Source organism: Magallana gigas, chromosome 3 (genome assembly GCF_963853765.1).
Source record: "Magallana gigas chromosome 3, xbMagGiga1.1, whole genome shotgun sequence".
Lineage (NCBI taxonomy): Eukaryota > Metazoa > Mollusca > Bivalvia > Ostreida > Ostreidae > Magallana > Magallana gigas.
In genome coordinates, this window is record NC_088855.1 from 53,504,132 (window position 1) to 53,520,145 (window position 16,014).

A 16,014-nucleotide genomic window follows, 5' to 3' on the forward strand; every position below is an offset into this window, starting at 1 on the left:
AGAGGCAAATATTGTAAAATTAGATTTTTAATGAGAAGTATACTGTGTAAATAGCAGTCACTACCTGAGAATTCCTGGTCCTTAAGGTATTTAGGATCGGTTTTTTATGAATCTTGTGTAATCATGAAATAATAATCTTTCTGTGCTAATTTCATAAGTATATCCATACTAGTTTTAAAGAAGGTGATCATGTGCGCATTGAACTTAAAAACGTGGCGAGTGAGATACCTTGTGAAACTGATCATACTGTTCATGGTCATGGTTCTTTTTTTCTCATTTGCAAAAAATGACACAGGGTTTGAACACACGAGCAACATCTATGGCTATTTCCATTCTAAATAGACATCAGTCATGATGAGCAGGGTTTTTAGAAGCTAAATATGCCGATTACCAGTACAAATACATAGGAATAGAGTTTATTACAAAATGCGGTCATTTTCCCCACTTGTTGACAGTCTTGTTAACGTCAGACACTTTAAAAACAGTCACCAAACGCTTCAACGGCATTTATATACCAGTATAAAAAGGATACATACATGCTAGATTACTTATCAAATGTTTACAACAGGGCACATCAACTACATCTTGTCTCCAGTTACCAAGCACTTGTTGAGTGCATCTTACTGAATAATTCAGTACTGTACTACTTATTGGACATCCATCCTTGCTTTAGTGGATCTAAGGTCGATTACATTTCATTAAAATATTGCAGATTATTTCAGTTCAAGGTTAAATTTTTATTTCTTAAGACTGATTTAGTTTTAGGTTAATTGTACACTATCTGCAATTACAATTACTAGTAAATAATAAAAAGACAAAAATTTAACTGGCATGTAATACTACCAGTTAGGCAGAGTATGTTTAGCTCATTGCATATTGATAAAAGAAATCAGATACAGCCAATCAAAGATACAGTGAAGTCTTGTTGAGTTCCTCACAAAATTCTTAACAAAGCCTAATATTTCTTTTACTCCTCAATAAACTCTTATATATTGTAGTATGGTGAAAGAAAAGCTATATATTGTAAATCTGCTATACTTATAATGAAATTTGTCATACAAATATTACAAAGAACAGACCGCGGTTTATAGTGAAGTTAATCAGCTGGTCTCTAGGTTATTGCTATAACTGAGTTTTACAGTACTCAATACAGTGTTCCACAGTGTGACACGGAGGAAAATAATATTCTAGACTTGTACTCAGCATGATGTGCTAAGACATCAGAGCTAAATCAGAGCTATCCCAAGAAGTCTCCATAAGATTAGGGTAAAAAAGAGCTGGAATTTTCCCTTTACGATACATTCCTGAAGTAAACTCGGCTGAGATTCTTCCTGTGGGTTGTCGTGCATATAAATGCACAAGTATGCCTATTGACGACATCAAAGCACATGTATTGAGCAGTGCATGGCAAGAACAAGACTGTCACAACGTGGGGAAATCATTGGTAGTTTGAAATTTATATTAACCTAATCGATGATCTACCTGACCTCCAGTTTATGACAATAAAAATACACAGTACCTTTCATCAGTAAAAGGCACGAATTAGGTACAGTTTATATTTTTGTACAACAAAGTTACGATATGATTTGTATAAAAACATAAACAAAAATTCATCAACATAATTTAATGAGTTACAAGAGAAAACATTTGAGCCTTGTGGTGTCCAAAAGGCTACAGTATTGAACTTTCAAACTTTGTCACATTTCTGTTCACATCTCATGTATAGATATTGTCTTCTACTTAAATCTTCTTTATCCCACAATTAAGTATTCTCCTTTAATTTTATGGGGTGCGACAGTAAGATTAAGGGGGGCGGGTCCCTTCCTGATGCGACCTGAGGAGTCGTAGTGGGAGCCATGACAGGGGCAGTACATTCCTCCCGCAAAGCTTCCCTGGTCCTGAAGGGGGATACAGCCTGAAAGTATGGAAAACACTGTTAGTTACTGACCGACAAAAAAGGTCAAACAAAGTACTGAGGTCACACAACACAATCATCCAGGGACTGCAATCAAACAAAAAAAATCATTCAGGCACTAGAAAAACACAAAACAATCATCCAGACACTGAAGTAACACAAAACAATCATTGGGGCCCTGAAATTAAACAAGATAATCATCCACGCACTGGAACCAGACAAGATGATCATCCAGACACTGAAGTAAGACAACACAATCATCCAGGCACTGGAATCACACAACACAATCATCCAGGCACTGGAGTAACACAAAACAGTCATCCAGGCACTGGAATCACACAACACAATCATCCAGGCACTGGCATCATACAACACAATCATCCAGGCACTGGAGTAACACAACACAATCACACAACACAATCATCCAGGCACTGAAGTAACACAACACAATCATCCAGGCACTGGAATCACACAACACAATCTCTACACAGGCACTGAAATCAATCATTCTTTATAATCATAAAACTTTGACAAACTCTTTTGACCTACTTTTTGTATGCTATTCGTAAAAAGTAAGACTGAGATTAGAAGTGAGCACATCTTTGTAAACTCATTTTATGGTACTTGAGTTTAAATGGTTATCAACCGAGTTACAGCAACATTAGTCATTATAAGGGATAACAGAGACGACAGATACATGAAGACTTTTATGTATACAGAATAAAAGCCAAGTTTCATAACCCAAAATAAGGAGGAACAAACCACAACATGTAACAGCCGGTCCATAAGCCTGGCTACCATAAGCATTGTACTTTTATAACAATAGACAACACAGTTTTTAATATTAGAATTGGAGTGGAATCCACTATTTAATTGAGAAGAATTCTTATCAGATATCTTCTTTAGTAAGTACTTTCAGATACATGTATTAGTTTTCCTTAAGGAACTTGAATCACTCGAATTTAGTTTGGATTTACAAAGTGATCTAAACCAATAAAATAAAGAAAATGATCCCTTTGTGTGAATGAAAAATGGTATGCTGTACATTCAGGATATTTACAGTTGCAGATCTGTGTAATGGGTCATCATTTATACATAGTGATTACAAACATCTACCGTACATAAGAATTAACAAGATATCTGAGAGTCAATGCTCACTAGTGATACCCCCGTTCTGATGTGAATATGCAAATTAAGCAAAGTCAACATTTAACAGAAAGTTGGCATCCGATTGGTACGAAAATAAATCGCACAATATTGCATGCCTAAACAAATAGTGTGTTAAAATTTTAAGCATCTGCAATAAATAGTTACTGAAAAATCTTTGACGGAAATTTGTTTGAAAATTTTAGCTAAAAGTAAACAAAGTTGTCATTTAACAGGAAGTTGATGTCCAATTGGTACAAAAATATATCCCACTATATGCCGTGCCTGAACAAATATTGTGTTAAAATTTCAAGCATCTGCGAAAAATAGTTGCTGAGAGATCTTTAACAAAATTTTGTATGAAAATTTTGGCTAAAAATAAATAAAGTCGTCATTTAACAGGAAGTTGACGTCCGATTGGTACAAAAATATATCCCAAGATATGGCATGCCTAAACAAATAGTGTGTTTAAATTTCAAGTATCTGCAATAAATATTTGCTGAGAAATCTTTGACGAAAATTTGTTTGAAAATTTTGGCTAAAATTAAACAAAGTCATCATTTAACAGGAAGTTGACGTCCGATTGGTGTAAAAGTATATCCCACAATATGGCATGCCTAAACAAATAGTGTGTTAAAATTTCCTTCATCTGCGATAAATAATTGCTGAGAAAAATGCGACAGAAAATTTTGTTACGGACAGACAGAAACACAAGGGTAAAACAGTGTACCCCCTTCTCCTTCGGAGCGGGGGTATAATAATTGCAAATAAGCTTTTCTGTTAGTGGCTGACTTCCTGGAGAGTCCAAATCATAAAAAAAATAAATCAATAAAAACAGAATTTCTGAAATGAGAGGACTAAATGAATTAGTCTGAAAGAGTTGTCTCACTTGTGCCTCTACAGTCTACATCCCTTGATAAAATAAACAGAGATTATAAGGTTTCTTATGTAAATCTCTTGTAAAACTATTCAAAGCCACAGATTTGTTTTCCAATTTCCTATCTTAGTGGGCAATGCTTCACACTTCTAAATCAAAGATCCTGATTTTGATTGTGGGAGGATCTTAAAACTTTTTTTGCAACACATTTTCAATCATATTTATCTCAAACATTGCAATATTTATTGTCCATTAGAATATTGTTCACAATAAAGAATTTTAAATCATTCAAAAAACGAGAAATAAAGAAATGAAAGCATAAGGTTTTGAGGAGACTTCCTCTTGACCCAGTATTTTACCTGTTGACAATTAACACTCTAAACACCTACCTAAATGTGTGCACACTCCAACCAAGATCATCCACTCAGGGGTCAGCGAGCGGTCAGAATCGTGCTGGGGGTCACGGAGGGACAAAAGGTCAACCGCTTGTTCCGCTTTGATCTCGGCTTCCGTTCGGTGACGGACAAACAGTGGCATTCCCTTCCAGGTGGTGAGGAGACTTTTGCCGACAGGGACATCATTCAGCTTGATTTCAGTAATGGCCAAGGCTCGGGCAGCATCATTGATATCCAAGTACCCCACCAGATCCTGCACTATTTCTTTACCCATGTACACAGTGGCAGCTGATGCTCCTACACAAATAAGACATTGAAGATTTTTTTTACATTAAGAGAGCAGGTCCCAAATCTGTTAATCAACTTTTTGTTCCAAACCTATCCTATCAAGTAACTAGACATTGTTGAGATGGTGACCAATATAAAGGGACCTGATTAAACGATGGACAATAGCATGAAAAGCATTTCAGAGGATATTGCTTTGACCTTGACCTATGACTTAGAAATTTTCCAGTTAGAATAGATCTTTAATTTAAGCTTGTTACCCCCATTAGCTGTTCTCATACGCTACTGCTCTTGAACATCTGAAATAACCTGCTTGGAGGTCACATTCAAACGACCTTTTGATAAACCAATCAAATTGTGGCTGGGAAACTCTGCCAGGAAAAACTTAGCTATATTAGCATTCAAACAAGTTGGCCGCTTTAATTAGAAAAGTCCCAACTCCCAGGAAAATGTACAGTTATGCCATATGTTAGTAAGTATGGTAGCTTTTTGTTTCTGTAGGCATTAAAAATTCATCTGAGAAGACTTGAAGTGCATTCAATGACACAAGCATTTTGTTGTTATATTGTTAATTCTTCTGACAGTATTCAGGATTTATGAAATGCAAATTTTGATCGGTTTAAAAAGGTTAATTTTAATTCTCAAGTCATTTGGACATGACCTCTCAGCTTGTTATTTCAGATGTATAAGGCAGTGACATATCAGAACAGCTATTTTAATCAGATTTCATTTTGGCAAGATTAAGCCAATTGGAAATAATTCATGGTCTAAAACTATATTTTAAAGAGATCTGCTATGACCTTAACATTTGACTTTGAAACTTCATTCAAGGTCACTGCACACCCATTACCCAAAAGCTCTGTTTATATGAAGCATGAGCCAGAGAGGACTAAGGGGAGAGTTTATTTGGTCTGAATTTTTTTTTTGCATGGTCTAACATGACCTTGACCTTTGATCCAAAGACATCATTTAAGGTCAATGCACAAAGGCACTCTGTGGGTGAAGTATAAGCCAGATTGAAGCAAAAGGAGAGATTATATGATCTGGGCAAGGATTTTTCATGTAATTCTGTTAGGACCTTAACCTTAGACCTAAAAAATTGATTGAAAGTCACTGAACATCCTTTACCCAAAGGCAATCTGTTGATGAAATATGAGCCAGATTGGGCCGAGGGAGTAGAAGATATGCTCCAGACAAATGATCTCAGATGGACTGAGCAAAGGCCAAAGGGATGGCAGACAGAAAGACAGACGAACAGACTGTTCACTGTCATAGTATGGTGCACTAGCTGAGTGGGGCTAAGATAACTAAGATATATCATCTGAATAATAGTATATGATGAAATCTTATCAAGATTCATAAAGCAGAGTTTGCTAATTGCTATATCTGAGTCTTAGTATCATTTTATTACCTCCAACTAGGGTGTACGAATACACCTTCCGTTTAGCATCAAATTTATCCCGTGACACATTAGCCTGTTTCGAACTATTACTGCGGTACGCCTCGAAGTCTGGTTCGGGGATATCTGTATGGTAGTTTCTTCTTGCTGTAAAAAAAGAAAATATACTAGTTAAGTAGTAAAATTGTACAAGATTTATATAACAAGAGTTCTCGTATTCTAGAACATATACAAGGTATTTTAAAAGCTTGAACATGTCAAGGCATATTCACTTAGTTCATTCATTTTCATACAACAATATAAATGTTAATACAGTACAAAACTTCAGATGTACAATGTACAGATACATCTTATCTCCTGCTTATTTGTTTAACAGCAATCTTGTAGAGACCATGTATATTCATACACAGTCAGTATAAAATGTATCTCTCCTCAAGTATTATGGTGCAGTCTTAGAGCATTATGATGTCAGTTTTTCTACCCAATTTAATACTTTAATAAAACATTAAATTTCTACCAGTGTAGGACCAATTCTCACCAAATACTAACTCTTGCCAGTGTATTGTTACGTCACAAAATTCATAATAAAATAATGTGGTGGCGAGAACTGGTACCGTACATGGCTAAAATTGGTCTTTGGCCAGTATAGTTTTATTTACCAGTACTGTATGCCAAAAGCAGTTTTTGTTTTATACTTGTTACATAGTTTGTGGTTGACCTTGTATAGTTTATTAGTGATTTCCATATGGGGTGAGAGTGAAGTTTTTAGGTAAATACACAAAGCTTTCTTAGAAATGCTTAGAATAAGTCTCGTCTTCACACTTTAGAATACATCATAATTTTTTTATTACTATTTTTAAGTCATCACTGTCACAAATTCTAATTTCCCAAGAAATTGTCAAATTCTTACCTCTGTTTAAAGTAAACTTTCGTTTAACTTGAAAATCAATTGACATCATAGCAATATATTATGGTTAAATATATAAATATCATAACCCTCTGCTCATTTAGTAAAGTACTAAATTAGTACCGGGAAGTCAGAGGACCAAGATATAAACCAAAGAAAAAGTTTTTTAACAAAACACAAAATCTGATGCACATTGATATAAAAAAATGTTTCCCACAATGTTGTTAACTTTTCTGACCCTAACTGGCCTTGGTCCCACAACAAACATGTGGTGTGTAAGCCTTGTCAGTAAAACTACGTTTTTTAAGATTGATTTCGAAGGAGTTTTGAATCTTTTGAGCAATCAATTTCTAAAACAGTTTGGTTAACTTTCGATAGATTAGTCCCAACTGTTAAGTACAGTCTAGACTGTCTTATGTGGCCATCCAACGAACTAAAAGAAAAGGTCACATAAGACAGGGAGTCACGTGACGCAGTCCAAGACTAATCTCACAATCTTTAAGCTATCAAAAATACTTGTTACCTAATTTTACCTTTTTGAATAATTTTAACAAAATAACACATACCTTGTCAAAGATGTACAATTGAAATTGATACAAGGAAAAACTCAAAGATTTTTTCCTTGATACTTTATCAATTTTTACAAGGAGAAATGAAATGAATGAAAGCAAATTCCTTTAAAATACAGAGATTATTAATGGGAAACCTTGTTGTTTTTTTTAAGGTTAAAAGACCCATTATCAGCTGAAGCTACAAATATATGATGGTTAAATAATCCATATATTATAAAACAAGTTATATAACCATGATATGAATGACATATGAATGACTTCTTAATGTCCTTTCTACAAAAATGAACTGTAAAGTAAAAAAAAATTCTAGTGTATCTTCGGTAATACCAGACCAGAAATGCTCAAAACAATGTTGCTTTAGAAACCACAGAACTCATATGAAAATCCACACAACCCCTGTTAGACTTGGTATACAGGGCTGTAGTAAATGTACACAGTACATTGCACTGTTATTCGCAGCAGTTATGTTACTATTTCATTGGATAGTATAAATATTTAAATAAAATGTCATGATTTGTAGCATTAAATGATCGTCTATAATCTGAACAGCAAATCACCGGTACCTAAACAACTGACGGCTCCAATCCTGGCTTTGAAGGACTGCAGTTCAGGCGAACTATTCCGAATCACGGGAATTGCTAACTTTCTACCTAAGTTGGCGATCGGCTTGGTGTTGCTTTTGGTAACTGTGTGTGACAATCTTGAAACTGCAGTCCCTAAAGGGGCTCGAACTGTGTTCGCAAACGACATTGTCTGCCGAGCCTTCGTAGAAACCTTTCTCGGCAAGGTTAACGGATGTGAAAGACTACTTTGGAGCAATTTTACATTTAATCTAAATATTTCTAAGCGGATAAAAACGGAAGATGATTTAATGTGAACCCTAATTTTACGACATATTTATATCATATTTTTTTACACAACACATTTTTTTAGAAAACAGATAAAAAATAAAAAATATTATACATTTTATGCATTTAGATAAAAATTCAGCATTTATATTTTACGACACTATCTGCAAAGCATTCTGGGTAGTAAATTTGAAAAATGGCTACGGATAGTGAGTCTGGAAGTGAATACGAGGTACATAATTTGTAAAATTTCGGTTTATTGATGTATAATCACTATTAGCATTTTTCAGTTAAGTTATTCACTGCAAGGTCTTTTTTAAAAATTGTATACGATCACGAAAATGGTCTTTGTGTATTGGCATACTAGATAGCGTCATGTCGAAGACAACACTGTGATTGTTACTGTGTGTCTGTTTCGCTTTCGATTTTGGTGTTTATATTTACTTACTCACCGATGAAGATTAAAATCAAACATTGCTGTGTATTAGCAATACCTGTAGATAATATGTAAACTGTGACATACAGAGAAATGTTGTTTCATACTATACTCTGTCCCAAGATATTTTGGATTCACATTTGGCTTAATTGCTTGATATTTATAAATACCTCAGGATTCAAACGATGTTCATTCAAAAGTATGAAAAATTTCCAAGATTTCTCAGTCAAAACGCCCCTGTTAGCTTATCAGGTTTCAATACAATGCTAAAAAATGTGATGTCTACGGAGATTTTGTATTGCAGCAAGCCCGGATGATAACGTTGAAATATTGCGCGATGTATTCCGAGTGTATTCCGAATGGAGAAAAGATGTAAACATTCCCCATTATAAATCTCCGTAAGAAATCTGTTTTCGTTCCTGTGAATTTTTCCGAGTGAAAGATGATAATGTGTCAATTAAATTATCTTGGAAAATATCCCTTTCAACTATTTCAATTGCACTTCTTTCACAGGTAAGTGTATTTTTATTAAAAATCGTCCAAATGTGCTGCATAAATATCTTGGGACAGACTTTATACAATAATTTTTTTTTTAAGTGCACCTTTTGTTTGACGTCATACCACAACTTGTGTGATGTTGGATAGAAAGAAAAAATCTTACCGTGACAAGGCTACGCTCAGGTCACAGTAAGAATTTGTCCCATATACTTGCAATGTAGCAGCCGCAAAGCGGATCAGCTTCGCATCGTTTTTAAATTCTGATGAAATAATCTGCAGGGAAATAACACACTTTTAAACATTACAAATATTTTTGAACATGCATATGCAGTTTAGTTCACAAAATATCCATTTAATGAGCCTTACCAAGGCATTTTGTTAAAATACACGTTTGAATTTGCCTGCCATTTTGTCGGAAATCGCACTAGGAAGGTCTCGGATTTTATCATTAACATGGCAACCATAAACAGCGAATTTTCAAACGTTATGTTAAAAGTGGCAGTGATTTCGTTGCAAAAACAGTTAATGTGGTAATATGGGTTTATAAAAGAGCAACATTGTAGGTATTTGAGACCAATCATATGGAAATTTAGGCGAGATACTGCGCGATATAATTCTCTATTTGCTACGAAGCGAGTATATGGGAGGAATTCTATCGTTAAACCAGGTCCGTAGGACATCTGTCATTTTAACGATAGAACATTCTATCTAGGAGACCTCTTACAAGTAGCAACGTTTCTCTTAATGGAGTTTGTTTATTAATAAATGTTCCAATCCAATTTACTGGCCTTGTAGACAGGGCGGACGGTTTTCGACGACTGGTTTTGTGTCAATTGATTCTGCAAAATTTGTGACTTGTGCACCAAATTTATTTATCCCATAGTCATGCAATAGTCAGCTGTGTCTTTTTTGGGGTCTGTACCAGAATTTATTTGTGTGTCTAATCTATTAAGGTTAATCTGAGTAGATGTTGAAAAAGTCTAGCAAGTAAGGCTGTAAAAATTTAGTCTTTTTGTTCTCAGGCCAACATTTTCAAAAACAGATTCAGTCGGGCTGGGATAATTTTTTCTTTTTATTTCATAAAAAAAGGATCTTTTTATTTTAACAATGTGTGCAATTCTTATTCAAATCCAGAAAAAGCAATGTAAATAAGCAATAAAAAGCAAATAAAAAGTTACCTTGCAATGAATGTATCGAATTTATTAGCTCAAACTAAATGAAATGAATAAGTCATCATGTTCTTCCAGAAACACCACAACTACAAGACTTGAGAAAGCCATGTTTTTAAGTATAATGGGATATTTAGTATAGTACAAGCTGCAGGAACTCTCCTCCTATATGCATTTCAGGTTAAATGACATATACCAAAACTAAAATCATTGCTGTCGTGATCACAGCTAACCACAGCGTCTCATAACTAGATTCGGCGGCCATTTGCAATTGCTGTGATTAAATCTGTATGATGGCAATGTTTTCAATTATGTTCTGTATTAAGTCAAGCATTTTACTGACTTGAGTATCTAAAATGCGGACCTAAATCGGGAATAAGCAAGCGAACTATTGAAATTTTATTTCATTCAATTAATGATCAAAATGGGCAATGCGTAATGTGAAATCAGACGCGTGCAGGCCTAAGAACCAAGGAATTAATTTTTGATGGCCTAAGAAAGTTAACCTTTAACTTTGCATGCAAATTACACTTTATTAATAGAAAAGGATGAGGTGAGGAAAGACTTCACCTACCAGTATAATCCCTTTTCAGCAATTAATAGTATAGAGCCAGTACAGATAAGGACCATAATCATGGTTACAGTGAAGTAGTCATTCAAATATTAGTATATTACATGCAAAATTACTTTCAGAGTTGATTGGAGATTGAGTCATACTGAGGATACAGTGTTGGAGTAGTTTGATAAGATATTTTGTCTTTGCAGGTTGACAAAATCCTTCAACAGAGGAAACGGAAAGGTGTGATAGAGTACCTGGTCAGATGGCAAGGTTACGGGGCAGAAAATGATTCATGGGAGCCAGGGAAAAACTTGAAGGACTGTGCAGCAAAGATAAAAGCTTTCAATGAGAATGAAAATGCAAATGCTGTACGCATTTTGTTTTAATTTTTTTTGTCATTTTATTAATAAATATATGAGTTTAGCTGATTTATATAGTGAACCTCTTATTAACAATGCAAATGAATACCTAGAATTTTTTTTTTTTCTCTCATTTATTCAGACTCCTAAAAAACGAGGGAGAAAGTCGACGTCCAGATCGAGGTCAAGGTCACGTGGAAGGTCAGCATCCAAGGGCAGAAAATCCCCAAGTCGCAAGAAAGCGACCCCTGTCAAACAGGAGACGGCGGTTCGTCGGTCCAGTAGATCCAGGTCCAGGGGTCGTCAACAAACCACAGTGGAGACCCTCACTGTAAGTGTCACTTGGTCACTGATAGTAGGTGATCCATCCAGGGTCACCAGCTGTTAATACAATTCAAGGGTCCTTTCTACACCTTGTATCAATGGAATGTAATCGTTTAGTTAATAAAGGATTACTCTACTGCTTTCAGAAAAAAGTGGAGGAATTTTCTGATGATGAGAACCAAATAAAAAAGTTTGTCACAGAAACCAAGGAAACTGTTACCAGGTCAAGCGGAACTGCTGCACCAGTGAAGAGCAAGATGAAGAACCCAGTGAAGGCGTTGTATAGACAGCTGACCACATCTGACTACCCCACCATCATCATCTTCACCTGCATTGCTCTCATCACACTCAGCTTTGTGTTGGAGCCTTACATCAAGTAAACTTTTACATTTTATGCTGTGTTACTTGCCTGTGTCAATGTAAACTTGATATTTGCTTTATTGTCTTATGGCTCATTTCAAAGAAGAAATAAAAGCTTGTTAATTGTTAGGTATTATATATAAAATTGTGCCTTTAATACTTTCAAAAGATTGGAGGGTATAATGACAATCACATGCATTTTGTTGTTTGTAAAATTGCTAAATCTTAACTGATTAATTACAGCTTGGAGCAGGCCTGGACTTGGGTCACAAAAACTGTATCATCTCTTCAGAAATATGTTCAAGGACTGTGGGCCGCTCCCGCCAGCAAATCAGGAGGGAAGTGAGGCAGTGACTTAGATCTCGGCCAAGCAGATGGCAGCTTCAATAGTCATTGATCAATCACTGGATGCAATTTTAAGTGACAGCAATTCAATTTTAAATGGTGACATTTTGTATGAAAGAAATTTAGATATACATTTGTATTTTATAAAGTTTTGTAAGACTTCAGTTGTAGAATGAACTAGTGTAGTGCTGTAGACATTTTAACACAGATTTATTTTATTACCTTACATATATTTTTACTTAACACTTGATACTGGAAATGTAAAAAAAAAAAACAAAGAAGAACTGATTGAAAATTATTCAAATTTTGTCTCCCACAGTATTGAATGGTCTTATGAAATCCCATCAATGTGGTTTTTAGTCCATTTTATCTGATAAGAAATGCTTACATTTGCATATATATGAAAATGAGACAGCAATAATTAGAAAGAAAGGACTGTGGACATTAGAAAACAAACCAAATTCTTTGTATAGTGTAGATTTACCATAACACCTTTATCAATGTTGACATAAATGTGATGTGGTTATCGGCATTACAATGTAATGGAAGAGATTCAGACGGGGCAACAGAAATGTAGTTTGTTTGTTTCCTTGGAGACTGAGAGATATAGGTTGCTGTCAATGACAGAGTGTGTTCTAAGCAGTTGTAGTCCATGTAAATAAACCCAGCCTGTAAGCTGTAATACTCCTCTCGTATCATAACCCCACCTATCAAATACTACTCGCAATATCAAATACACCCCCTCCATAGTCCACTAATATTTTCTGTATTGTTTTTATATCTACGTCAAGTTTTAAGGTTGGTTTACAAGACATCTGACATTTTATCTTCAGTATCATTGTTTGGTCATTTACATGCTACAACCCGAGTCAAATTTTGGCATTCCTGGATAGAACAAGAGATGGTCAGGCTGTGTACAATCTTGTACAGCTGTATATCGCTATGTATATCTATGCATAGCTGTGTACAGGTGCGTTTGATATCCTTTATGAGATCTAAGGGTGAAGTCCGTTCTCTTTATTCCCCTGTGTGGACCCTCAGGAAATTCTATTTTGTGGAACTTTTATTATTGAAAAGATCTTGTGAATAAACTTTTATATGAATGCTATGACTGTTGTGGTTTTCTGTAGGATATGTTTTTCTCCAATGAAAATTGGGAGGGAAAGAAGATACACATGTATATGTACTTAAATTTCTTTGATCCTCAGCCCCAAAATATTTTTTTATTAAAAAAATGTCATTTGTCCTTCAAACTTTATAAATTAAATCAAATAAAAAGGAATTTTATTGATGGTATCCATACATTTTGTAAAATTATTACAGGTTTGCCCTTGCTGAAAAATGTAATAAATATACACGCAGAGATTAAATTAAAAAAAAATGTTTCTAATGGTTAGGTAGATCAAACCTCTTCACCTTAAAAAGTCACAAACTACTGATCTCCTTGAACCCACTAAGCTGTATATTTTGTTCAAAAAATTAATAACTTTAGAAGACTTACTAGATTTGTCAATGTAAAACAGATTTATGGTACAAATAAAATAAACTGGTAATTTAGAGTTATCAGGCAATGCTGAGGAATCTTATTAATATTAGATCCTCGATGCTCCAAATAACGGTTTAAATGATATGTCACTCGTAGCGACACATCATCAAGGATCTGATTAAGCGACACATCATTAAAACGGGAGTATAAAGGATCTGATCGTAGTGACATATCATTAAAACGGGAGCATTGAGGATCTGATCGTAGCGACATATCATTAAAACGGGAGCATTGAGGATCTGATCGTAGCGACACATCATTAAAACGGGAGCATTGAGGATCTGATCGTAGCGACACATCATTAAAACGGGAGCATTGAGAATCTGATCGTAGCGACACATCATTAAACAGGAGCATCGAGGATCTGATCGTAGCAATATATCATAAAAACGGGAGCATAAAGGATCTGATCATAGTGACACATCATTAAAACGGGAGCATTGAGGATCTGATCGTAGCGACACATCATTAAAACGGGAGCATTGAGAATCTGATCGTAGCGACACATCATTAAAACGGGAGCATCGAGGATCTGATCGTAGCAATATATCATAAATACGGGAGCATAAAGGATCTGATCATAGTGACACATCATTAAAACGGGAGCATTGAGGATCTGATCGCAGCGACATATCATTAAAACGGGAGCATAAAGGATCTGATCGTAGCGACACATCATTAAAACGTAAGCATTGAGGATCTGATCGTAGCGACATATCATTAAAACGGGAGCATTGAGGATCTGATCGTAGCGACACATCATTAAAACGGGAGCATCGAGGATCTGATCGTAGCAATTTATCATAAAAACGGGAGCATCGAGGATCTGATCGTAGCGACATATCATTAAGGCTCTGATCGTAGCGACACATCATTAAATCGGAAGCATTGAGGATCTGATCGTAGCGACATATCATTAAAACGGGAGCATGGAGGATCTGATCGTAGCGACACATCATTAAAACGGGAGCATTGAGGATCTGATCGTAGCGACATATCATTAAAACGGGAGCATGGAGGATCTGATCGTAGCGACATATCATTAAGGATCTGATCGTAGCGACACATCATTAAAACGGAAGCATTGAGGATCTGATCGTAGCGACATATCATTAAAACGGGAGCATGGAGGAACTGATTTTAATCAGATTGAAATAGTTACCTCTGACCTTAAAGCACGCGCGGATCCAGGATTTAAAAACTAAAATTTTAAAAATAAATGATTAGTCAATAAAACGAACAGGCTTGAAAAATATTAATTTCAATTCAATTCAGTTTATTCACTCAAACCATGAAATGGTCGAGATCAAACAGTATATACAGTACAAAAGTCAGCGGTACATTTTGAAATGGATAGATAGGTAGTAAATAAATAGTAAATGAGCATACAATTTATACAATGAGAAAAGGAAAAAAGTATAATTATGGAGAACATACTTTTATCAGACTGTATATTTTCATAATAAAGTAGCATAATTTTTTCAGAGTTGTACCATTAGTACAAGACATTAGCTCATAGAACTTGTTAATATTTGGCGCTGTAAGGTAGTTATCATCGAGAAGTTTACGTCTTAACACCAATAGCTCTTTATATATACATAAAAGAATACATGTATAATGAAATTCGACAGCATTAATCAAATTCAAAACAAAACCAGCTATCGTCTCCCAGATGAGACCGGGGGAGGGAGAGGGGGTTACAAAAATTGCGATAAAATGGCATAATTGCATAATTAGACTTTATATACTCTTGCAGTAAGCTGATAGCTATCTCAGTTTATTTTTTAAAAGGTCCGATTTTAATTAGAATGTCGGATAATCTTAGAACAGACTTTACCTTCAAGATATTTATCTCCCCAGACCCACAGCAAACGTGCATAACAGGCATAACAGTTGTAGTGTACCTTTAACTTCAATGTTCGATTTCACTGTTTATTTCCTTATCTTCAATTCAATATTTTACTTTGTCCCATACGAGTGTGGGGGGGACAACGGGGACAACTCCATGTTAATTCAATTTTTTGTATGTAAATTTCAGACAAATCTTTGCTGCGCAAAAAATTGGGGGAGTCAG

The 16,014-nt window shown here is 35.2% G+C and overlaps 2 protein-coding genes across 2 annotated transcripts; one reads left to right on the plus strand and one right to left on the minus strand.

Moving 5' to 3' along the window:
- Nucleotides 1-1,611: 1,611 nt before the first annotated feature.
- On the minus strand, nucleotides 1,612-8,280 carry LOC105345808 (cytochrome b-c1 complex subunit Rieske, mitochondrial-like). Its single transcript, NM_001305290.1, is given in 4 exon segments — nucleotides 1,612-1,915; nucleotides 4,328-4,630; nucleotides 6,030-6,164; nucleotides 8,060-8,280. Coding segments are annotated over 4 exon segments (789 nt in total). The 5' UTR covers nucleotides 8,247-8,280; the 3' UTR covers nucleotides 1,612-1,751.
- Nucleotides 8,281-8,448: 168 nt separating this feature from the next.
- LOC105345809 (uncharacterized) lies at nucleotides 8,449-12,704 on the plus strand. Its single transcript, XM_011454124.3, has 5 exons — nucleotides 8,449-8,576; nucleotides 11,213-11,374; nucleotides 11,508-11,696; nucleotides 11,836-12,065; nucleotides 12,293-12,704. The coding sequence occupies exons 1-5, from the start codon at nucleotides 8,541-8,543 to the stop codon at nucleotides 12,393-12,395; spliced, it is 720 nt and encodes a 239-aa protein (XP_011452426.2). The 5' UTR covers nucleotides 8,449-8,540; the 3' UTR covers nucleotides 12,396-12,704.
- The last annotated feature ends 3,310 nt before the right edge of the window (nucleotides 12,705-16,014 follow it).